We start from the raw sequence: 22,675 nt of genomic DNA on the forward strand, positions 1-22,675 counted from the left end.
TATCTTCAAACACCCACAAGCTACTTCACCCGCAGTTGCTCATCCTCCCTTTTCCTTTCCTTCTTCCTTACTCACCTTTTCTGCATTTCCTATACCTCAACTCTCTTTCTTCATCTCCCCCCTCTGTCAACTGTATAATCATGGCTGCATCATCTCAGTTCTCTATCAAATCCATTGTTCGTCCTAATATCTTGGCCCTAAAGCCATATCGTTGTGCTCGAGATGACTATTCCATGGGTGTACTTCTCGATGCCAACGAAAATGCTTATGGCCCCGCGTTGAACCCTCTTTCAGATGCAGCAGTTACCAGTTCTGGACTTGATATCAATCGTTATCCTGACCCACACCAGCATGATCTTAAGAATTTGATCGCCAAATTCAGGAATATCCCCAATGCCACTCCCGAGAACTTCTTTTTGGGTGTTGGTAGCGATGAAGTGATTGATATGGTCTTCCGGGTCTTTTGTGTCCCTGGCAAAGATGCAGTCCTAATCACTCCTCCGACCTATGGCATGTACTCTGTCTGTGCGCAGATCAACGATGTGGAGGTTCACAAGGCCACTCTAACCCTTGATGGGCGGTTTCAATTGAACGTTGAGGAGGTACTATTTTGTTGTCATAATGATCTTATTTACGGATTTTATTTTAGTTAAATCAATTAAAGAGTGAAATCGTAGCTATTTCAAACTGATTTTTTTTTTTTTTTTTTTTTTTTTCAACATTCTCTAGATCGAAAAACAGGTCGAGGCTCACCCTAATATCAAGGCTATTTTCTTGTGCAGCCCAGGAAACCCAACTGGATCAGCATTGACACACGAGAGTATTCGTCGGGTCCTAACCTTGCCTAATTATAAGGGTGTCGTTGTTGTGGATGAGGCATATGTGGATTTCATTGATGCCAACAAAGAAGGCACCACAGCTACCTGGGTTAATGATTATCCCAATTTGATTGTGATGCAGACCATGAGCAAGAGTTTTGGACTTGCAGGAGTTCGGTATGTTTATTTTTTTAGAAAAAAAAAAAATGCTTTGAGATGATAAAGTTTATTTACTGTCTTTTTTTTATTTTTATTTTTTATTATTATTATTAATTGACAACCTCCAGCCTGGGAGTTGCGATCACTACACCCGAAATAGCTCACTACATGAATGCTACAAAGGCACCCTACAACATCGCTAGTACGACCTCACGAGTAGCTCAGGAAGCTCTTCAGCCTAAAGCATTAGAAATCCTTCGTCAGAACATTGCAGTCATGGTTCAGGAACGCACTCGACTGTTGGAGGCATTCAAGTCTATCTCAGGACTGGGTCGTGTTTTAGGTACCAACGATGCCAACTTTGTGTTAGTAGAGGTGTTGGACAAGGATGGCAAACCCTGTAATGAGCGTGCCCACCATATCTATACGGACATGGCCAAAAACCAGGGACTGGTTGTTCGATTCAGAGGCACAGAGATTGGATGTGAAGGATGTTTGCGCATCACTGTCGGTACACCTGAGGAGAATGATGTAGTCATCAAGAGGTTGACGGAACAACTTTCTGCATAGAAACAACACACCAATGTGTTTATTTCACGAAAAAAAAAAAAAAAAAAAAAAAAGCAATATAGATCTTTCATTGAAATCAATATGTAAAAGTAAAAAAGAATGAGCCCCATATAGTCTTAATCATGTTCCCACTATTGCATTAATTATAATGATTTTTTAAAAAAAAAAAAAAAAAAAAAAAATACCGTGTGTAAGGAAATACAAGAGGGAAGAGGCGTCTATGGTCGCGTTGCAAAGATGGCATTGATGAATTGTCAATAAAAATAGGGGGAGGCTCTCGTTGGAGGCAGGGTGGAATAGGACTTTTAATTTTTCCCCTGATGCATTCCGCACAAAAAACTGCCACGTTGACTCCTGGACTTCTTCTTCCTTTCCTTTCTTTCTCCTTCCCCCTTCCAATTTCCTTTGGGCACCAACCACCATCCGCATCATTATCCTTATCATATCATCTCTTCTTTCCCACCATGACCCGCTCTTTACGCATACTCTTCATAATTGTACCATTGATCCTTGTTGTGTTATCGACTACTGACCGAGTCTCGGCTCAATTCGATATCTCCATTCCCTGCAACGACTGCTTGGAGAAACAAATTGTGACTCTTCCTTCTTGCGCAGGTGTCAACCTGTCAAACCTTTCAGACTATTCGAATCCTCAATATAGGACCTGTCTCTGCGAGTCAACCTTTGATTACAGTTGGCTACAGCCATGCTCCACCAGTTGTCAGCCCAAGGAGCTTACGGATTTTCAGACGAATTTCCCCGAGTTAATTAAGACCACATTCAACCTGACCTGCGTCAAACCCACACCCTCGTCTTCATCCTCTCCTTCACCTTCACCCACATCGAGCCTTGCACCCAACAGTGCTGTAGGACATCAACTACGATGGGGTTGGGGTAATCTAGATTCGAAGATGATCTTGGGATGGATTATAGTATTGATTTCATCCACTGCATTAACTATGGTGTCTAGTCTTTAGATCTACTACACTCTTTCACTATCTTATTTCACATAGAAACTCATACACATCTATATCTCTCTGTTTCCCCACTGTCAATTCGATCTATTCATTAATAAATACACAAGAATCCTCCCAAGAATGAGGGCTACAATCATGATGTCGGTTGGGTGGGATGAAATATTTGGCAAAAAAGTAAATAAATAAAGACACAGGAACAAGTGCAGGATGGCTCAAAAGTCCTAGACTGGTGCTTGTTATGCCTATTCAAAGCTTTCACGTACGACTGTGCAATTGTAGTCTAGACTGCTTATCTATTTTACTGTTTTACTGTTTTAAAGAGACAGAGTTTCTCTGCGACGAGAGGTCGACCCATTAAAAAAAGAAAAAAGAAAGGCCAAGACAAATTAAAATTATAGCCAGTCTCTTGGCATTTTCTGTGAGTGCTTATAAAAAGTAGTGTCCTTTCCCATTTTACTTCCTCACTTTTTTCTTACCTCGATTCAACAACTTCAGTACAGGACAAAGACAAGAAAAAGATAGGACGAAACACAAACAAGTTTACACAGAAAGCCAAGAAAACAAGGAAGATCAATCTCTATTCACACCCACACACTCTTTCCTTTCGGTCGAACAAAGCGCAAACGTAAAACGTAACAACACTCAACGCAAAGCACACAGAAAAGCACCTGCACAAAAGGACACACCATGTTTGCATCTCTTGTAGGACTCATCCATCAACCCAGCATTGCAATCCGGGTCCCTAATGACGACTCGACCTTCAATCCAAAGGAATACCCCAGTCTCAGCTTCATTGCCACAGGAAAAGTCCAGGGTAAGATCCGACTTATCCATGGAACTGAGGATGATTCCAACCTTGCGATGATCTCAACTCGCATTTGGGTCACCAAAGAGAATGATAAAGATGAGGTTGCAATCAAGCTAAGCTTTGATAATAAGACACATGTGTTCACTCTTGAGGTAAAAAAAACAAAAAGAAAATTGTATTAGGATTTATACTTTGAGAAACAATAATATTGATTGGATAACATTGATAGGGACCAACACGGTTTGGAAGCTTCAACATTTATCATGAGACGACCATCCAGATCCCTCGGTCATTCCAGCATCTTGGATCTCTGCGTCTCAAGGCACCCAACACATCTTTCTCGGCCGAAGGCCTTGATCATCTCCTTTGGACATCTGTCCAGACAGAGCTATCCAATGCAGCCATCGCACTTCAATACCTGGCTGCTGCAGACTCCATCGCCCTCCGGACCAGCAACTCAAGTATCTCTGGTGTCTTCTCTGCAGGACATATTGATTTGACAACGTCCAATGGATCTATCTCTGCGAAACTCCGGGTCGAAGATGCACAGGATGGTCGACAATCAATTGTGATGACAAAGACATCGAATGCTTCGATTCATCTACATGTGGATGCTACAACGACACGACAGGGTATTTGGATGGAGAACACAACCAAGAATGGCAAGATTGTGATTGGTACATTATTGGGCCCCAGTGAGAAGAGCTCAAACATTAGCACAACGACCTCGAACTCCAAGATTGAGTTCAATCTGGATGCTTCACAGACGGGACAGGCTTTGGAGGTGACTAACAAAACATCCAATGCCAGTATCCTGTCTTCTATCATGGTGCCGCCATCCCAATTTGTCAAATGCCTAGCACAGTCGGCGGATGGCTCCGTAACTGTGAATCTGGTAAGTAGTCGTGGCAGCGGAATAGGCTGTTAAAAATCGTGGAATGAAGGAAAACAAATCAAAGGTCCTTGATCTTTAACATCTGTTGATTATTGATAATATATTTATATATTAAAATATATAGACCGACGATTTCAAAGGCTGGTTCGACCTGGAGACAAGCAATAGTTCTACGACAGTCGAGGGATCCCATTTGATGTTTGAGACAGAAAAGAAAAATACTAAGCGTGGATATCACGACCAGGGTGAGAGTCAAGTCAAATTGTTGACATCGAACAGCTCTGCAAAACTGAACTTCTATTCTGCGGGAGCAAGCCTTGCAGCAGATGTCCTCGCCAAGCATGAATATTTGTAAATTTTAAATAGGCCATGATGTTTGTGCGTGGAAATAAAAAAGAAATAAAGTCTGTTGCCACAACATTGACCAATGCAAGGGTGTGATTTTGAGCACTTGACTGTTAAATGAAAAATGACTGTGCCTGAAACAACACAAAACCTTAATTTTTTTTTTTTAGTTGAATCAGTTCAACAATTCATTTGTTCAGAACATTCATCCACTTTATTGCATTATTAACATTCAAACATGGATCACTTCACACTCGAGTCGCAGGTAGCCCTGCCTGGGCCAAGTCAACCCATTCCTGTGGTAGTTTATAAGCATATCCATACCTCCATGCGACTTGTCTTTGTCGATATCCCTGGTCCACAGGCCACAGCCACTATCATTGTGCCCACCATTGTTAAAGACTCGCGTGGTCTACCTCATACTCTGGAGCACCGTAAGTCTCTAATGGCAGATGTTGCTGGATTTTTCCTTTTCTTTTTCCTCTAATTACTTCAATTTGCTAACATTTAGATGAATTATCTTCATAGTGGTCTTTTGCGGATCAAAAAACTACCCTAATAGAGGATACCTCGATTCATTGGCCAACAGATGTCTTTCCACTGGTACCAATGCATACACTGTACGCTTTACATGTCTGGAAACAAGAACAGTTTTTTTTTTTTTTTTTTTTTTTTTTTTTTTTTTACATTTCATGTTGATTTACTTTCGCTTCTCCTTTTTTCTTTCTTTCTTTCGAATAGACAGAAGACTATACAGGATATACAATTGCAACAGCGGGTCGGGATGGAATGGCAGAAATTCTACCAGTATTTTTAGATCATGTACTACATCCAACTCTTCGTGATGATCAGTATGTCACCGAAGTTTATCACATTGATGGCGAAGGAAAACAACAAGGCGTTGTCTTTTCAGAAATGGCTGCACGTGAAAACTCGGAGGCTGATCTGGTAATGAGATAGTCTCAACAACAACAGCAAAAAAACTGAAGACTTGATCAGCAGAAAATTTGGTTTTAATTTTTTTTTTTTTACAAACGACTTGATACAACAACAACAACAACAAAAAAAAAAAAAAAATAGCTAGATCTAGGTCTTCGTCGTTTATTGTACCCAAAATCACAAACATATTATTACGAATGTGGAGGTTTAACGGCTGAGATTCCCAAGATGACTAATGACGATATTCGAGAATACCATAAAAAATTTTATAACCCCTCCAACATGATAATCGTTGTCGCAGGTGATGGACTTCAACCAGAGCGGATATTCACTACCTTGATCCAACAACGTATCCTTTCAGATGGTACTAGCACTGGGATTGATGGCGATAATATAGTAAACTTCGATATCATTCAGGAGATGGATATCTCAAGGGGTCGGGAAGATGCTCCCATCATGATGATTCAGAATCAAGAACAAGACCAGGACCAGGGCTCAAAAAAAGAAAAAAGACTTGTTTCTCGCACAATTCATTTTCCATCTGCAGATGAAGATGTTGGATCGATCGGATATGGATGGTTGGGACCAGGGACCTCTGACCTTCATTCTATGGTTGCTCTTGATATTTTATTCCGGTTCCTGCATGAGACTTCGGCTTCACCATTTGCACAGGCCTTTGTGGAGCGTCGGAACCCTATGGCGAGCCACGTGGATTTTGATGTGAAGGGCTGTATTGATAGCAGCTTGCTGCTATTGTTCTCAGGAGTACCAATTCGAAGAAAGGATAATAGTCAAATCAATCAGAGGAGCGAGTCACCAAATTCTGGAAACTATAATAATACAGACACTGAAGAGAGTTCGAGTGACATTGAGCAGGATGATGATGAGGACCAGTTAGATGATGATGACGATGATAAAGATAGCAATGAAGAGGGGAATGTAGGATCTGAGGATGAATATGGATCCGAAGATGATAGAGATGATAACGATAATCAACATAATGAAGTCAATGATAGTGGTGATGACCTTCAAGCAGAAGCCCAAGATCTATACGAACCAGGATACTTCCATTCGCAGGTGATGCATGTTCTTCAGGATTTCGTTGACCATGGGCTCATGTCTGATCCTACAGAGATGTCTCGGATTATTGCTCGACATCGTACCAAGATTTATGAATCGATCGAAGACGACCCACATGAGGCAGCGACAGCATATTTGGTTCCCGATATCCTCGCTTACGCCTATTTAGAAAAAGACAAGACAAAACCTGCAGCCATCGGAACACGAGGCAGTATCTTTGCAATTATTGACGAGCTCGAGACCAAGGAACCTTCGTTCTGGAGGAACCTTGCCAAGAAGTGGTTATTGGACCCCGCTATGGTAGAAGTCTGTATGGTTCCAGATAGTAAACTGGGCAAGACAATCAAATCGATGGTATCCAAAACCCAGAACGAACTCATGAATCTGTTGGGTGAAGAAGGCCTCAGAAAACAAGGACAGATGGTCGTGGAGGCAGTAGAAGCAAACAAAGTCAATCTAACGCCAGAGATCATCGCCAAGATGCCTCCAATTTCAGACGCATCCAAGGTCCCCACGATCCCTATCCGCTCACGATATGAACCTACAGGAATAGAGAGCAAAGATGATGCAAGGCCATTTAAATTGGTCCAGGTGGTTGAAACAAATACATTTTTCACGCATGTTAAACTATGTCTGCCTTTGACACACCTGGACGAAGACCTGCGTCCTTACTTGGTTCTTTTCCAAGAACTTATCTTCCAATCTTCTTGCACTATGCCTAAGTGCCTTGTCAATGATGATGGCTCAAAAGAAATTGTCTTTGAGCCTTTAGATTATCAGTCTGTGGTAACCTTAGTCTCCAACACGTTTGTTTCGCACGAGGCAGCCGTTGGTTTTGGGAACGATATCTTTGCATGCTCCTGGTTGTCAGAGCTCTTTGTCTTCGCCTGTTCAGCTGAGAGATCCAAGTTCAAGGAGCAATGCGAGCTTTTACTACAAGTGCTCATGTTCACCCAGTTCACTGAGGACCGTGTCCTCACCGTGGCTAAGAACCTGATTACCCAAATCATGGAGCTCAAGCGAGATGGCGGTGATATGTTGGCGATGGTCAGTACACGTATGACAACGCCTGTCCGTGGTTATGAGACTGCTACAGCATATTGTAAAACTCTCCATACTCCCATTGGTCTTACCCAGGCTCGACTCCGATATCCTGCTCATTTGGAATCTGTGACACCGGTCTTGGGCAATGATATGGCCATCTCTATATTCCGTCAAGAACCATTCTTGAAGAAGCTGGTTCAGGAAATGAAACAAAGGACTGATCAGGTCCCTAAGATCATACAGAAATTGGAGTGTATCAAACAGGCTCTGCTACAGTCCATGTCAGAAATCATGATGAACTCGACTAGGAACGGAAATACGCCTGTAGTGGGGTTTGCACAAATTGGGGTCCCTATTGGCTTTAGCGGTCATGGAGCTTCTGGCACAAGTGGTGACAGTTCAGGAACGAAAGATCCCGTTAGGATGCTCACAGATATCTGGGACCGCACATATGAGCTGTATCAGGCTACATCAGGATCCTCATTGAGGAACAACGGCGCTATCATATCTTCAGAATCACTCAAAAGCTCCAAAAAGCGCAAACCATCAGAACCGTTCCACCAACAACAGGAACAACCTAGCGTGCGCATCTTAAAGGATGAAGTCGAGACAACCATTAAGACTTCACACCTGACACTCAAAGAAGATGGGTTGAATAATACTAATAAGTTTATTATCAATAACAATAACGAGACTCGTGCCTCTAATATTGTTGACGCTGCTGTGGCATCGAATAAGACAGGATCATTCGTACCAGGGTCCATTGGACTCCATCCTTTCCCTTTCCCTAGAACTCCTTATCGTCCCCTGGTAACAGCGGCACATGCAGATGATGATCATGATATGCAACAGGACTCCAGCCATTCATCGTCTGTGTCTAGGTCAGGGCCTGCGCCTAACAGTGTCTTGATCCCTCTGAAATCCATCACATCCTCATACTTGGTCTCGATCGTGCCTTGTGACATTGTATACGATCCTACAACAGCTTCAGAGGAGACCATTATGGATCAATACGCAACTCTTCTGCTCTGTGAGGTCTTGTCTCGGAGTGAGGGACCTTTGTATTCTGCGATTCGTGGACAGGGATATGCCTACGGATGCTCCATTTCTGTATATTTATGGACGGCTCAGATGGCGTTTGAGGTCCGAGATGCTATGGACCCGATTAAGGCTTATGATGCATTTTTAGATATCATTCGTAGAATGGATACGGATTGGGAACAGGTAGTCGGGACAGTGTTTGAGATGGAGACCGCCATGGCCTCTCAGGCATATCAGACATGTATGGAGCGCGCTACTGCAGGTGGGGCCTTATCTTGGGTCCTTCGAGGAGCTATTCGGGTAAGAGCTTATTTGTGTTTAAGCATTTATGATATGTCGTCTTCTGCTTAAATCACATATTTATGTTTGATTTGGCTTGTTTTTCTCTCTCTCTCTTTCTCTCCATATCCCAGGGCTATACATCATTGGAGGAGCTGAGCATGAGCGGCAACTACCTCTATAAGGTCAGTGCCCTAGATCTGAAGCGTGTTTATAGAAAGTACTTTAAGCAATTCCTGAATGGCCATGAGGGGTAAGTTTTTTTTTTTATTTTTATTTTTTTTTTTTTATTTTTATTTTTTTTTTTTAGTTCACTTGCCAGATTCTTTTTATTTGATTTGATCTGATTATGATTCTTTCTTTTTTTTTTTTTTTTTTTTTTTTTTTTCTTAGATTGACTACCGTTTTGCTGACTCCTCCTTCGCCTCCAGAGTCAATCAAAACTCATTTTGCTCAATACGGTATCGATTTCAAAGAAGCGACGCTTAAAGATTTTGAAATTGAACCAGCATTTGATTTTGTCCCGGTCAACACTCCTTCTTCCTCCCGAATCATTTCGCCTGCAGGGACCACTCCTGGCTCCCCATTATCATCCTCTTCCTCATCCGTTATTTAAGATGAAACTATAATAGATCTTGTTTTGTTTTTCGACTATAGTCAAAGCGAATACAGCATTTCCTCGTGATTTTTTTTGCAAAAGTTTGTTTTGTACTGAACGGTGGAGTTGAACACAGACAATGTATTATATTGAACGAAGTGACTGAATAAAGCGAAGCAAAATTGATAAGATACCCCCTACTTCATACTAGCTGTGGAGACACGGCGGACATCAAACTGGTCAGGGGTAAAGGACCTTAATCTTCTTGCCCCACAGGTATTGAAGTTGTTGATGTACTTGCTCATATCTCCGCCAAACTATATACTGTGCATGTGCAGCAATTTCATCCTTGTGGAGAAGCACATGCATGTATTAATTGACTTTGTATGTCGCTGATTCGTATGAGTGGCTCATTCCTCCGTGTACTACTTGCTCATTTTGCTTTTGTACAACTGCTTCGCCCGCGGGGAGAGAGAGCTCTGTGCGAATATATGACACTTGGACCCCTAAAAATTTAGAGCCTGTAGTTTAAAAAAAAAAAAAAAAAAGCCAAACAATGCAGTACGAAATAAACAAAGGCCCTTACGGACTATGAAATGATAGGCTTCTCACAAGTTTGTTGCCAAATCAGCTTATTAACACACCTTGATAAAAAAAGCTCCTTCACCAATTGTAACAAACATTTTTCATATATACAATGGCAATCACTTGTATGTCCCTTGACTTGTGCAACCATCACTGCACCGTTACACCTTGCGTCTAGTGCGCGTCAATTCCATAACAGATCCAACAAGTTGCTTTCACGAGATTTTTTTTTATTTTGTTGCAATCCAATAATGTAAGTGTAACAATCTGTGTATGCCCCTGTACCTCAGCTTTGTCTTTTCCCCAAAAGATCTTTTGCCTCTATTGCCTCTTCTAAAACCAACTCCGGGCTATGTAGTACGCGCTTGTTTGCAATAGCGCCAAAGCGTTTTCTTTAATAGGAATGGACGTATTAAATATGTCCCTGCTCACTGACATTACCGACTATTGATAACAATGTTTGAGCTCGGCTTTAACATGCATTAATGAGGACAGTTGCCGTCCCTGGCGAAGCCTAATATTGTTCAGGAACCCCACCGAATGTTTTAATTAACTTTATGCGCTCTGATTATTTGCATGAGATCCAAAAGATACGCTGATCTCCTCATGGTCGACACCGTTGCTACTATAATAGATGTCAATGCAGTGTATCCAGCCGACTTAGAAAAAGTACAAATAGCGAGATAAATCTTTCTGTTTTTTTTTTTTTTTTTTGTTTGAATATCATCATCCTCCAAGTTATCTTTTCACGACACCAGCACACTCACTCACTTCCTCTACGGATCAAAGAAATTTAAGCAACAATGAAGTTTACTATCTCCTCCGTCATTAGCGCTGCCGCCACCGCCCTGGTCCTTTCTCTTTCGGCTATCCAAGTTCAATCCCTTCCAGCTGATCCCGCAAGATCTGTTGCACTTAAAAAACGTGCGATCGAGGGCTTGAATAATTTTGACTGCAAGTTAACCCCTGCTCATCCTCGTCCTGTGATCCTGGTTCATGCAACTCTACTCACTGTCGATTCTTGGTCCACTTTTGCGCCCGAATTGGCCAAGCGCGGCTACTGCGTCTTTGGTCTCACCTATGGCAAATACAAGAAAATCCCCGAGTTTGGAGGTCTTGCTCCGATCGAGGATTCTGCCCAGGAGCTTGCCAATTTTGCAGACGAAGTCATGAGCAAGATGAAAGTCTCCCAAGTTGATATTGTTGGGCATTCGCAAGGTGGTATTCTGGCGAGATACTGGATGAAGTATCTTGGCGGAGCCGGCAAGGTTTACAGACATGTTGGAGTTTCTCCCATTAATCATGGTACAACTCTGAGCGGAATCACGACACTGACTAAGGCTATGAAGATGTTCGAGCCGTCCCAGCCCACCTTCGACTCGTTCGCGCCATCATTTTATCAAATGGTCGTGAACTCCACTTTCATGCAAAAGCTGAATGCTGGAGGTGACACTGCTCTTGGCGTCATCCATTCCAACATCGCTACCAAGTATGTCTTTTTTCGATTATAAACTTATAACGCATAATCTGTCACAATACTCTTTGACACTTTTTTTTTTTTTTTTTTTTTTTTGCTAATCTATTCACAATCAATAGATATGATGAAGTCGTTACTCCTTGGGAGACATGCTTCCAGGAGGGCCCTGAGATCACAAACGTTTTACTTCAGGACCTCTGCGCTTTGTCAGTGAACGAGCATCGTAAGTCACTGTTTGTTTGTAAGGTTAAGATGTAAGAACACGAGAAAAGTCCAGTGGTTGATTTTTGTATTGTTTATTTTATTAGTTACCATGGTCAATACCAAGGTTGTCCTTCAGTTCGTCCTCAACCAGCTCGATCCAGCCACTGCTAAGACTGCGAACTGCTTGTCGATGTTCTAAGTCAAGGGTAGAAGGATAGGGCTGATTTCCTTAGGGAATTAATAGCCTTCGACCTACGGCTTTTCAGCTAACGTCTTATACTTATACACAACGATGCACTCGTACTTTACTGTTGGTTCTTTCATAAATGACGCAGGTCGTCTACCATGATTGTATTGATTCAGATTATAGTATTCAATAAAGCTTTCGATAAACTTTCATATTTGGATCCTGGTGAGATGCATTATAGGATCTACATGATAGATGCCTCCAATTTTTCGGTTGAATTGCCGCTTTTTATTGTTTTCGTCTTTTACCACGAACGTCTAGCAGAAAAGAGAGCTGGAGCGCTGAGGCTATCTCAAAGACATCTAATTTACTGTACTCAATGATTTGCAAGCAAAGTCTTGACCCTTGTCCAATATGGTCCTTGGATGCTACAGGGACGGTTTTCCGCAATGGTAGTCACATCATTATCTACCTCCATCTGCGTTTCTTCTCCTCTCTCTCCTCTTCGTAGTCCGTCTTCAGGGCTAGCCTTCGTTTGTTCGTTGGTAGCAGCATTCTCTCCCTTCCCTCCTCTCATGAGATCACGATGTGCCCGCTCTACATTCTCCATTGCAGTTCGAACAGGATCATACCCTATTCCTTGAGCTGTTAAAAGAACAGCGAGCAATCGAAGTAATTCCTCCTCGAACACTACAACATCTCCAGAGTCATATCCTGCAGCTACAGCAGCTTCACCAACTGACGTCGATGATGATGAAGTCCATGGTGAAGTTAGTGCCACGGCTAAACAGCATAGCATCCACTCAAAATACTGTATCTGCAGTGCTGGTAATGTTGCAGACAGGGCATCCGTAATCCATGAATCCAGGGCCCCAGATTGGTTAGCTCGCGTTAAGTACTGCAAAATAAACATTAATACATTGAGAGGCGCCTGGCACACTATACGAGATGCTTCCACCTGTCTAGCCAGCTCTAAGGCCTCAGTATCATCCTCTTCATCATCATGCGGCTGATGATTCGGCGGTGAATCAGGAGCGTCTTCATCTCTCTCAACACCACCTATACTCTGTGCCCTATCTTCATCCTTATCTTTTTCTTTCTTAGCTTCATGGTCACCATCTTTTGTTTTGTCGCTCTGTTTGCCATTCTTAGGCAACACACTACTATCCGATCGCAGGCCGCTGAAGCCTGCTAGTTGTGCCTCCACATCCGCTGCCTGCTCATCCAAGTCCATCTTGGCTCTTCGGTCAATCTCTTCCTCTGCATCTAAATCTTTAATACTGAAATTGCTCGCTCCTCCACTGCCTCCACTACTCCCTCCGCCTCCTAATATGGTATTTCCTTCACCGTGGACAACCCTTCCTTCCATCTCCATTTTTTTCAGTAACTTGAGTTGGACTTTCTTCTCGCGCTTTTTCAACTTCTTTGCCTTTTTTCTACGGTCCATTTTGGCCACCATTGGATCAGGCTCTTCCAGCTCATTCAACATTAGTTTAGGTGCTGCATTTGTGATCGAGCTAGTTTCACTGACTTGCTTCAAAAGTTCCTGTGCATCCAGCCCGGCAACTCCGCCGGCACCGGAGTCTGCAATGCCTCCTGCTCCTGCGCCAGCCAAGTCGTCTGGCAAATCGTCCCCACTCGAGTAGATCATCCCGCTGATTCTACCCACAACGCGTTTTGTTTGGAACATTGTCAGCACTGCATAAAATGGACTCACTCGACGGTTATACAAGTTACGAACACGACGCTTTTTGGTGCCTCCTAACGCTGCAGATGGACGTAATATGGATACTGTGCCAGCAGCTGTATTTGATGATGCCATCGCACTACCATCCCCTGCATTTTTTACAGTATTATTACCACTAGTGCCACTAGCTGTGAAAGTATCGGCTGGAAACTCAATTGGCTCTATCCATTTTTTAGACCCAGGTTCTAGGTAGGAACTGCTCTCCTCTGGTTTAATTACGAGACCCACTAACGCACTCATGATCATTTCCATGACCCATTGTCCTGTCTTAATATTTGATTTTGTTTTCATTGTTAACGCCCCTGTTGCTGATGTTGTTGATGTTGCTGTTGCCATCGTTGCTGCGTCATTATTACTGACCAATCCTTCCTTCAAGTACTTTGCTGCTGAAAAAGCCAGCCCTTCCGCACCAAGCTCTCGATCTCGATCACCACCAATGCCACCGCTACTACTACTGCCACTATTACTACTACCACTTCCATCCCAACACATAAAATCAATCAAGATCTGGTCTAACAGGAACTTTTGGTCGCTTGGATAAACTGACTTGATCAACCCAACCAGCTTTTCAGAGAAGACTGCCCCATCCATATGCCCTAGCAATGTGATCCACCGCTCCAGTTCGGAATCCGCCTGAGCAGCATATTTGGTTGGTAATTGTGGTAGATGAGTCAAGCCCATGATCGGAGACCATAGTGGGTTCGAGAGTTTGGCCTGTTGATGAGCACTCACGCTGCTTGCAAGAGTTGAAGTGGATGGCAGGTGTGTAGATGGTACAAAGCTACCGCCGGCCCCTGTTCCGGCTCCAACTCCAACTCCAGTTCCAGCACCGCCAGTAGCAGACGATGTTTGTGAGGCAAGCACGGATGCATATCCTGTCATCGCCTGGTCCACAAATTGAGAGGTGGTCTTAAACGGCTTTGTATTTGTTTTATCGCCTCCATTGTTGCCGTCGGCGCTATTATCACGTGACGCCACAGTTGTCAACGGGGACGCAGGTGAGGGCTGCTGTCCTAATACCCCTGTTGGTGTTGATAAAGAAGAAGAAGGGCTGGACGCTGCTGTCGGAGACAATGTTGACGAGACTACACTGAGTGATCCCCCTGTCTCGGTTCCTCCAGTACTTTTGAGACGTTTCCTTGAAACAGGATCTAGAGGATCCGATCCATTGAAGCCGCTACCAACACCACTTGCCCCTCCTCCGACGAGTGGTCGTTTGATACCTCTGTCCAGCCCAGATCCAGATCCACCTCCACTGACGCTAGTGCCGATGCCACCAACATTACTACCCGCACTACCACTAGATCTTGATTGCATTTTGGCATCCGCTGCGGTTTCTTGTTGATACAAAGCTAAAAGCTTTGGAAGATTCCGTCCACGTTCTGTCTCAAAGAATACTTCCAGCGCTGCACATGCTTCCGCTAATAATAATGCTAGCTGATGGCAAGCCTGGTCTAATTCCTGTTGTTGCTCATCAAACTTGTTAATATCAACCCCTGTCGCTGCTGTTGTCGACCCAGCTTCTGTTATAACAGTCATAGGCTCAGCAGACGAACCTTTTTTCCGTCCGAGTACCCCAAGGACGAGCCCTCTAGCGGCCGCCGCCTGCTTTGAATCACGATTATGATTCTTTGCATATCGGCGACATGAAATTAGAGTCTGAATCAATGCCAGCACGGCTCTCTTGGATGCTTTTGCCGCCACTGTTGCTATTGCTGCCGTCTCTACTACTGTGGCAGCACTGGTTTCTGTGGCAGCTGTTGATAATGATGATGACGATGATGGTGATGGTGATGACGAACGCCATTCATAATCTAGAGCTTCAATCAAGTCTATAGGAAGATCACGCTCGAAACCGTGTCGTGGTCCGTGTTCTAAAAACGTGTCCAAAAATACCTGGATCACCAATTCAGGACATCCAGATTTTAGAAATTCAAGTTGCCAGGGTGAAAACTGAGGCTGATGATGATGGCGATTATTCTCTGAACCTCCTGGAATCCGTCTCTTCCCTTTACCATTTTCCTTGAGTGCTGATGATAGTGGCGACGTCGATGAGCAATGTGTTTTATAAAACTCATAAAGGTCCCATAATGCTGGTCGTGTCTCTGTTGCAGCACCCTCCTCCTCTTCTTCTTCTTCCACTTTTTTGTCTTCTCCAGATATGCTCCGGGCACTTTTTTGTTGCTCTTGCTCTTGCTGGTATTGTTGATATTGTCGTCTTCGGCGCTCAATGGTCTTCAGGATCCTAGGGATTCCGTTATCGGATAGTAAAGCTGCAGCTCTGGCTGCAGTTGCCGCGGTTGAGAACATGGAAACGGAAGATGCAGCTGCAGGTTTGGCCCCCTTGATCGCCACTGCTGCTTCCGCTGCAAATCCTGAATTGTGGCATTCAGATCCAAGACGGATCCAAGTCGAACGCGGGATCTGTTTAAGCCAAGACCTAAGAATCCGAGGATCCAAAGATGTTGTTGTGGTTGTTGAGGTAGATGGGGTTTTTTTGGATGGTGATGTTGGGATCGGCGACTGAATAATAGAGTTGTCAAGGAGCAGCGCGGAAATCGAATCCGGCAAAAGTGCTAAGATGCTGGACGACATTTTTTTTTTTATGCGTATATGTTTTGTAACAACAACAACAACAACAATAATAATAATAATAATAAGCCCTGATTCTTGTTTGCCCTTCTGAATCGAGAAAGCCTTTAGGGTATGCCTGATAAAGGATTTTATGCTGCCAAAGCCAACTGGCTAAAAGTATATATGAAAGGAGTGTTTGATATTAGTAGGGTATATGTAATGAAAAAGTTCTTGGTATATTAGGTTTAAAGGATCCCAAAGTGGAAAAAAAAAAAAAAAAAAAAAAGATGGAAACTCTCCTACTTGTCACTCCACTAAAAATGGTAAAATAATACGATAGGGTTCAACACGCTTCCCAGGAAGGTATATCCACAGATGAAGTTTATAGGCTAATGTGCAAAACTTTGCCAATCACTTCATTGAAATGCAAGAAAAGATGAATGCGTCAGGCAACATCAAAGAGAGACACGACTCACACAACTTTAATGATTTTTATTACGGGGCCAAAGTCGTTTTGTTCTCACGTGGTATGCATGATCTATTTGGTGGCGTACAAATCAAAATCTGTTATCAAAGAATGAAATTGAATGTCAAAGCCCAGCCTTTTTTTTTTTTTTTTTTTTTTTTTATTGTTATTATGATTACTATTCATCAAACTCAGTATCAGAAGAAGCTTTCTTTTAACATGGTATGAGAACAGGCCTTAGGTATTGACAGCAACAAGCTGTTCACCTGAACACATCCGTGTTCCTGAAGCTGGAGTTATCCTTGAGTGCATCATTATGTGTCTTATATTCCATAATCGTGTCTGCAGGTAGATTCAGTACTCGCTTCATTGTGTCCCTACAAGATCGAGCGTCATTTTTTTTTTTTTTTTTTTTTTTTTTTTGTTTTTGTTTTGTGGTTGTTTTTTATACGAGAAAATAAGAAGATTGTTAATATTTCGTTTCTAGATCGTCTTATTTCGAATATCAGCTTGTATCCATGTAAGAGTTACCTAATCTTCAAGTTGATACGCCCTTCGTGTGCAGACTGGTTCCATAGCGAAAGGATGTCCTCGCCTCCACGGATCGACAACACCGCGCCACAGATTTCAGATCCAACATCAAACTGGTCTCCGATTACAGCCATCACCTTCAAAAAAAAAAAAAAAAAAAAAAAAAGGCGGTTAGCAAGAGACGCACTATATCGGATTCGCAATAATTAAAAATTAAAGATGGGTATTGAGTTATGTACCAGATTCTCCCAATAACGGCTCGCTAGTCCCTTCTTCAACCGGACAATCCATTTGCCTCCATTAATATTGGTCGCATCTTCCCACACAGGTCGCACACCTTGTTTGAACAAGTGATAGTCGCTTACAGTTGGTAATTCATGAGGTCGTTTTAGATGCGAATATACAGCCCAAAAGTCCTCTACCTATCATCAGAGACATCCAATCACCCAATAAATATATTAAATGGAGGGAAGAAAGAGTGGGTGAGTATTTGGGGTTTGCTTTAAAAAATAAGAAAAGGATAAACAACCTTTTAAATTTTCTCAAACCTGATTATAATAATAATAACGCTTCATACCGATCCAAAGGTGGCGATCTTCTTCATTGAGCTTTCATAATTCACAATTTTGCTACCAGGAGCACGATGCATGAACCAAAACACCCAGTTGAAGTGCAATGGGTGCAGTGATCCAGTGCTTATACCAGTCAAGGGGACAGCAGTCGATTTTGAGGTTCCTGCAACAGTGGATCCCGCTGCAGATGTACCTGTTCCCGATCCTGATCCAGATGATTCTACGCTGCTGCTAGAAACTCCACCTGTGACAGCAGGAGGTCGACTTTGATTCCCTGAGATACCGTGAGCAAGTTTGGAACTGTAGTGAAGTTGCCCTGATTCGCCCCGAACACTTCCACCACCACCACTACCGCCACTAATACTGCCGCCAAAATCCAATGCACCTCCAGAGATCGTGGGTCCATTGCTGGCCGCGCTGGATGATGACGCCGGACCCGAGGTAGATGCTGCCAATCCAAGTCCAGCAGAAGAACTCTGCCTCTGCAATTGCACTAGTTTAGAGCTGCCTCCGCTGCTACCTGTCGTGGATGCATTTCCATCGCCTTGAGTGCGAGTTCTATATCGAATGGAGTGAGAGACAACACCCAGGCGATGGTTTAAAGTTTGGGTCGAAATTGAGTGATCAGCTTTTTGAGTTCAAAAAAGCACGATAATACACGAGACAAAAAAAAAAAAAAAAAAAGCAAAGAAAACGTACGACTTGCGAGTACCCCAAGCAGATTCCATGGGTTGATGTAGATATGTTTGTCTTTAGTTTCTTCCTTTAAAAAAAAAAATAAAAATAAAAATAAAAAAAAAAGTCAAGAGACAAAGGCGAAAATGTGAAAATATAAAGAATATAAATTGATGTACAAGATGCTGATCTGTGCATGAACACGAAAAAATGGTCAGATCAGGTCCAGTTTATGGGTTATTCAGTTACGACGCATACTCTCTTCTTGACTGACAGATGCATCTCAAGTAAAAAAAAACAGAAGCCCCCTTCTCCTCTTACCTCAAAAAAGAACTAGAAGCCCTACGAGGCGATGAATGCAAAACGTGGGTAAGGGAAGGAGAAGGAAAAGAAGGGAAAAGAAAAGGGGGAAACGGATGGAAAATGGTAAAGGATCTGATTTAGATGTCACGAATGTTTTGAAATCAATCTTTCTCTCTTAGTATTATCCCTCTTGTCTTGAGATTATATTTTGTATTTCAAGGAGAACAAGTTTGTCAGGAGTTGCAATAGAAGAAGGCGACAAGCGCTATTCTGTTTGCTGTTTGTGTTGGAGTGATGAAGACATTTCTTCTGAAAAATCTCGTGGCTGATCACATGATCATATGTCTCAGTTTGTAGAAAAGCAAATAGTTAAATACATGTATCCTGATGGACCTTTATCAAAAAAAAAAAAAAAAAAAAAAAAAAAAAAAAGTATATTTGTATTCCTACAGATCCTGGTCTTCCATAAAGCCGACAGCCTTGTTGCTATACCTCATCAACTCCTTCTGAAGATTTAAATCATTAGCTACAGGGTTACGCTGTCGGATTCGTTCATCAAACCAAAACTCTCCAGAGATCCCTTCGACCTCTTCACTCAACGCAAGATACAAGACTGTTCTCGCGCCCCGTGTTGGTGTCCTCAACAGATATTTGAAGCCGAGTCGTGTAATAATGTACAATGTCCAGGAATAGTTGAATAGCCCTGTGTAGCACACGCCAGGGTGCAGGCAGTTTACGGTGATATTAGGATGTGTCTTAGCAAGGCTACGAGCTAGATGACGGACAAACAGCACGGTTGCCAGCTTAGATGAGCAATAGTTATGGATACGATCATAATACTTGGCAGATGTAATGCCACGATAATTGATCTCAGTCGCCCCATAGTGCGCTGATGATGTCAGCATCACAATGCGGGCCTTAGGTGCTTTCTTGACTAAGGGTAACAGCAGATATGTAAGGAAATAGTGCCCCAAATGATTGATTCCAAATTGGCTGTCATGACCTTCAGCCGTGGGCCGGAAATTTGGTAAATCCATCACGCCAGCATCTAATGGAAGAAAAGGAGAAAATAAAGCGTTAATTTTATGGAAGGGTTCTTCTTTTCTTCATTTTTCTTTGCCTCCTTGGCCAAAGCTGATATACATACTGTTGATAAGAAGGTCAACAGCAGAGGTGCGCTTGGATACGTTCTGCACAAAGGCCTGTACGTCCTTGAGGGAACCGAGATCAAGATAGAGGAACTCCACGTTCATGTTACCCGTCTTGGCTTTGATTGATTTAACCGCTTGAATACCAGCTTCGGTCGCCCTATCGCCTTTTATAGTACATTCAAATGTCAATGAATGTTAAGGATCGCGCGTTATATTAGTTTTTTTTTTGACAAGAAATGAACATTCTATGCACTCACCAATTATCAAATGGTAATTTGCCTCGGCGAGAGCCATCGCGGTTATCAATCCTATTCCGTTTGCACCACCTTAGAGTTTTTTTTTTTTTTTTTTTTTTTTTTTAAGGCATGAATATAAGAACGTTTAGTTTTTTTTATTTTTTATTTTATTTTTTATTTTTTTATTACTTTTTAGATTACCTGTTATTACAGCTACCTTGCGTCGTTCGCCTTTGGAAACTGCATCTGCAATCACCACTTTGCTGGAGGCGATAGAACTTGCAATCCGCTTTTCGACTGGAGGCACGTTTGGCAGGCCTTTCTCTCCCAATATCCATTCAGGTATATTTAGTATGATGATTTCTACCATCAAAATGCATATTTCCACAAGACGTTTCGGGAAGTAGCGCGATGCCGAGAGTCGAACCACTGTCCTGTCAAAGAGTTCTCCGCCAAATTGCGTTCCTGGTGTCGCAGGGATGTACACTACATTTGTTATTGCTGCTGTCACTTCTTGTTGCTTTGGTTCGGCTGTCCTATTGGACATTGACGCTGCGCCTATATCCTTCATATTGAGGCTTCAGAATTAGGAAATGGATAGAAGTTGAAGAGAAGAGAAGAGGAAAGAGAAGAGAAGAAGACAAGCGCGCGAGTGGAAAGTGTCAGCCGAGTGAATATAGTCAATATTTGTTTACATTCGAAGTACTTGTATGACTGGATTGCGACGCTTCTTCAACCGAGCTCTGAACCAGACAAACAACAAAAAACATGGCTTCTAGTATATATCCTCTTCCTCAAATAAGTGGAGGAAACAAACTCTGACGAACATCCAATTAAGGACATATTATTAAAGGATTTGTTCTAAATTTCCAAACACATATGCATGTGCATAAATGTTGGGTTGGCTTTATTTGTAACATTGGCATTGTAAGCGTTGCATGACATTCATTCATGCAAATGCTATATCTTTCGGCTCGGAAGAGTGACAGTAAGTGAACAACTACAGGATTCTAAAGAGGTGAGATCAAGCAATGCCGAGAAAGGTCTTTTTCTTTTTTTTTTTCTGGTTTTTTTTTTTTTTTTTTTTTTTCCTTTATCCCATCCCTCATTTACCTTCTCTCGCTTTCTACTGATCCAGAGGACTTAACAATATAACTTGTTTCTAAAGGAAAATAAAAAAAAAAAAAAAAGCCATGATTGAAGTCGATGTCTTTTGGAGCTTCTCTTTCGGAGCCGTCTTTGCCGCATGCTCTGCTGGATCGATCTCCAAAAATATTGCCTTTCAAACTCCCTTCTGGTCCGCTCCTTCTTTTGTTTACACCCTCCTATTCCTATCCTTGATCTTTGCTCCCTCTGGCCTCTACCTCCTCTGGGACAATCCCGGCTGGGAATCCATGTTTGTCCTTGGTGATAAGAACGAAATCCATGCAATCTTGCCGACTCTCTTTGCATTCACCAATGTCCTGCTAGGCATCATTGGTTACTATGTTACCTACTCTAAAATAAGATCTCTAACCTTGAAAAGAACTCAATCAAAAGAATCATTGCCAATGTCTTACCACAAATATTGGATTCATGCCTACACTTGCTTCTGTGCAATCTTGGGTATGGGCTATAATCGTTTTATGTACCCAAGCGATTATGTTGCTTGGCGAGCTGGTCTCCAATATCCATTGACGGATTTCTTCACATCCAGGATACTCTTTACGCTTTTGAGTATGGGTGTCATCTTGCTTCCGGTAAATTTATTAGAAGAGTAAAAGGTTTTCGTGGAAAAAAAAAAAAAAAAAAAAAACTAACAGTTAAAACAAATCCATCATCAAAAGGCTGTCTATATCCCAGTCTATGTCTGGTTGAAGGGTACATTGATTAGGCCTGGCGACAAGTCCCGTCTCACCTTGACCTGTATTTTCTATATACTCCAGGGTGTCTCTGTTGTTTCCACCTGTATGTATTCAACCAATACCTCTTTTATTATTAGCATTATTACATATTCTAATTTTCATACTTTAACTACCCTTCTTAATATATGTAAGTGTTTGGTGCCTACATCGTCAGGTACCACGAAAACGACCCTAAACAAACATTTATTCAGAACCTTTGGGCCTTGTTTGACAATGGAAACATCCTTAGCCGAGATAGTAAATGGTCGCCTTTGCTTGGCTTCTGGGTTGCAGGTAAAAATAAAAAAAAAATAAAAAAAAAAATAAAAAAAATAAAAAAAAAAATAAAAAAAATAAAAAAAATAAAAAAAATAAAAAAATAAAATAAAACCTTTCTGGCACAACTAAAACTCACACAACTTTAAATGTCTTAGAAACCGCTGTCATGCTCCTCGTCTATGTGCCCATTCTCTTCGTTCCCTCTATCCCCACTATTGCTGCTACTCACAAGTCTCAATAAAAACTAAACAC

General features: G+C 42.2%; 9 protein-coding genes across 9 annotated transcripts; 6 read left to right on the top strand and 3 right to left on the bottom strand.

The window, feature by feature from the left end:
• Positions 1 to 18: 18 nt before the first annotated feature.
• BCR41DRAFT_333983 (histidinol-phosphate aminotransferase) lies at positions 19 to 1,576 on the top strand. The gene is made up of 3 exons (XM_022021913.1): positions 19 to 602; positions 730 to 995; positions 1,106 to 1,576. Exons 1-3 carry the CDS (start codon positions 141 to 143, stop codon positions 1,545 to 1,547), a joined length of 1,170 nt encoding a protein of 389 aa, XP_021883253.1. The 5' UTR covers positions 19 to 140; the 3' UTR covers positions 1,548 to 1,576.
• A 333-nt stretch (positions 1,577 to 1,909) lies between these two features.
• Positions 1,910 to 2,821, top strand: BCR41DRAFT_349496 (hypothetical protein). Its single transcript, XM_022023480.1, has one exon. The coding sequence runs from the start codon at positions 2,012 to 2,014 to the stop codon at positions 2,522 to 2,524; it is 513 nt and encodes a 170-aa protein (XP_021883254.1). The 5' UTR covers positions 1,910 to 2,011; the 3' UTR covers positions 2,525 to 2,821.
• Positions 2,822 to 2,982: 161 nt separating this feature from the next.
• BCR41DRAFT_349498 (hypothetical protein) lies at positions 2,983 to 4,645 on the top strand. The gene is made up of 3 exons (XM_022023481.1): positions 2,983 to 3,484; positions 3,562 to 4,227; positions 4,352 to 4,645. The coding sequence occupies exons 1-3, from the start codon at positions 3,212 to 3,214 to the stop codon at positions 4,580 to 4,582; spliced, it is 1,170 nt and encodes a 389-aa protein (XP_021883255.1). The 5' UTR covers positions 2,983 to 3,211; the 3' UTR covers positions 4,583 to 4,645.
• Positions 4,646 to 4,771: 126 nt separating this feature from the next.
• Positions 4,772 to 9,730, top strand: BCR41DRAFT_320045 (hypothetical protein). The gene is made up of 6 exons (XM_022021379.1): positions 4,772 to 5,006; positions 5,101 to 5,192; positions 5,314 to 5,520; positions 5,653 to 8,976; positions 9,090 to 9,208; positions 9,349 to 9,730. The coding sequence occupies exons 1-6, from the start codon at positions 4,811 to 4,813 to the stop codon at positions 9,569 to 9,571; spliced, it is 4,161 nt and encodes a 1,386-aa protein (XP_021883256.1). The 5' UTR covers positions 4,772 to 4,810; the 3' UTR covers positions 9,572 to 9,730.
• Positions 9,731 to 10,941: 1,211 nt separating this feature from the next.
• Positions 10,942 to 12,018, top strand: BCR41DRAFT_403211 (secreted lipase; the record flags this gene model as incomplete). Its single annotated transcript, XM_022029348.1, has 3 exons — positions 10,942 to 11,627; positions 11,735 to 11,838; positions 11,924 to 12,018. The coding sequence occupies 3 exons, from the start codon at positions 10,942 to 10,944 to the stop codon at positions 12,016 to 12,018; spliced, it is 885 nt and encodes a 294-aa protein (XP_021883257.1).
• A 260-nt stretch (positions 12,019 to 12,278) lies between these two features.
• On the bottom strand, positions 12,279 to 16,766 carry BCR41DRAFT_420478 (hypothetical protein). The gene is made up of 2 exons (XM_022029904.1): positions 16,631 to 16,766; positions 12,279 to 16,498 (listed from the first exon to the last, which is right to left on the bottom strand). Exon 2 carries the CDS (start codon positions 16,346 to 16,348, stop codon positions 12,383 to 12,385), a length of 3,966 nt encoding a protein of 1,321 aa, XP_021883258.1. The 5' UTR covers positions 16,349 to 16,498; positions 16,631 to 16,766; the 3' UTR covers positions 12,279 to 12,382.
• A 289-nt stretch (positions 16,767 to 17,055) lies between these two features.
• On the bottom strand, positions 17,056 to 18,624 carry BCR41DRAFT_394277 (translation initiation factor eIF 4e-like domain-containing protein; the record flags this gene model as incomplete). Its single annotated transcript, XM_022028631.1, has 5 exons — positions 17,056 to 17,170; positions 17,325 to 17,461; positions 17,564 to 17,746; positions 17,902 to 18,454; positions 18,596 to 18,624. 5 exons carry the CDS (start codon positions 18,622 to 18,624, stop codon positions 17,056 to 17,058), a joined length of 1,017 nt encoding a protein of 338 aa, XP_021883259.1.
• A 696-nt stretch (positions 18,625 to 19,320) lies between these two features.
• On the bottom strand, positions 19,321 to 20,832 carry BCR41DRAFT_394278 (hypothetical protein; the record flags this gene model as incomplete). The annotated part of the gene is made up of 3 exons (XM_022028632.1): positions 19,321 to 19,922; positions 20,022 to 20,189; positions 20,463 to 20,832. The coding sequence occupies 3 exons, from the start codon at positions 20,830 to 20,832 to the stop codon at positions 19,321 to 19,323; spliced, it is 1,140 nt and encodes a 379-aa protein (XP_021883260.1).
• A 622-nt stretch (positions 20,833 to 21,454) lies between these two features.
• On the top strand, positions 21,455 to 22,664 carry BCR41DRAFT_420480 (hypothetical protein; the record flags this gene model as incomplete). The annotated part of the gene is made up of 4 exons (XM_022029905.1): positions 21,455 to 22,000; positions 22,088 to 22,208; positions 22,298 to 22,438; positions 22,579 to 22,664. The coding sequence occupies 4 exons, from the start codon at positions 21,455 to 21,457 to the stop codon at positions 22,662 to 22,664; spliced, it is 894 nt and encodes a 297-aa protein (XP_021883261.1).
• Between the last annotated feature and the right edge of the window lie 11 nt (positions 22,665 to 22,675).

The sequence above is a fragment of the Lobosporangium transversale genome (assembly GCF_002105155.1).
Source record: "Lobosporangium transversale strain NRRL 3116 chromosome Unknown BCR41scaffold_10, whole genome shotgun sequence".
Taxonomy (NCBI): domain Eukaryota; kingdom Fungi; phylum Mortierellomycota; class Mortierellomycetes; order Mortierellales; family Mortierellaceae; genus Lobosporangium; species Lobosporangium transversale.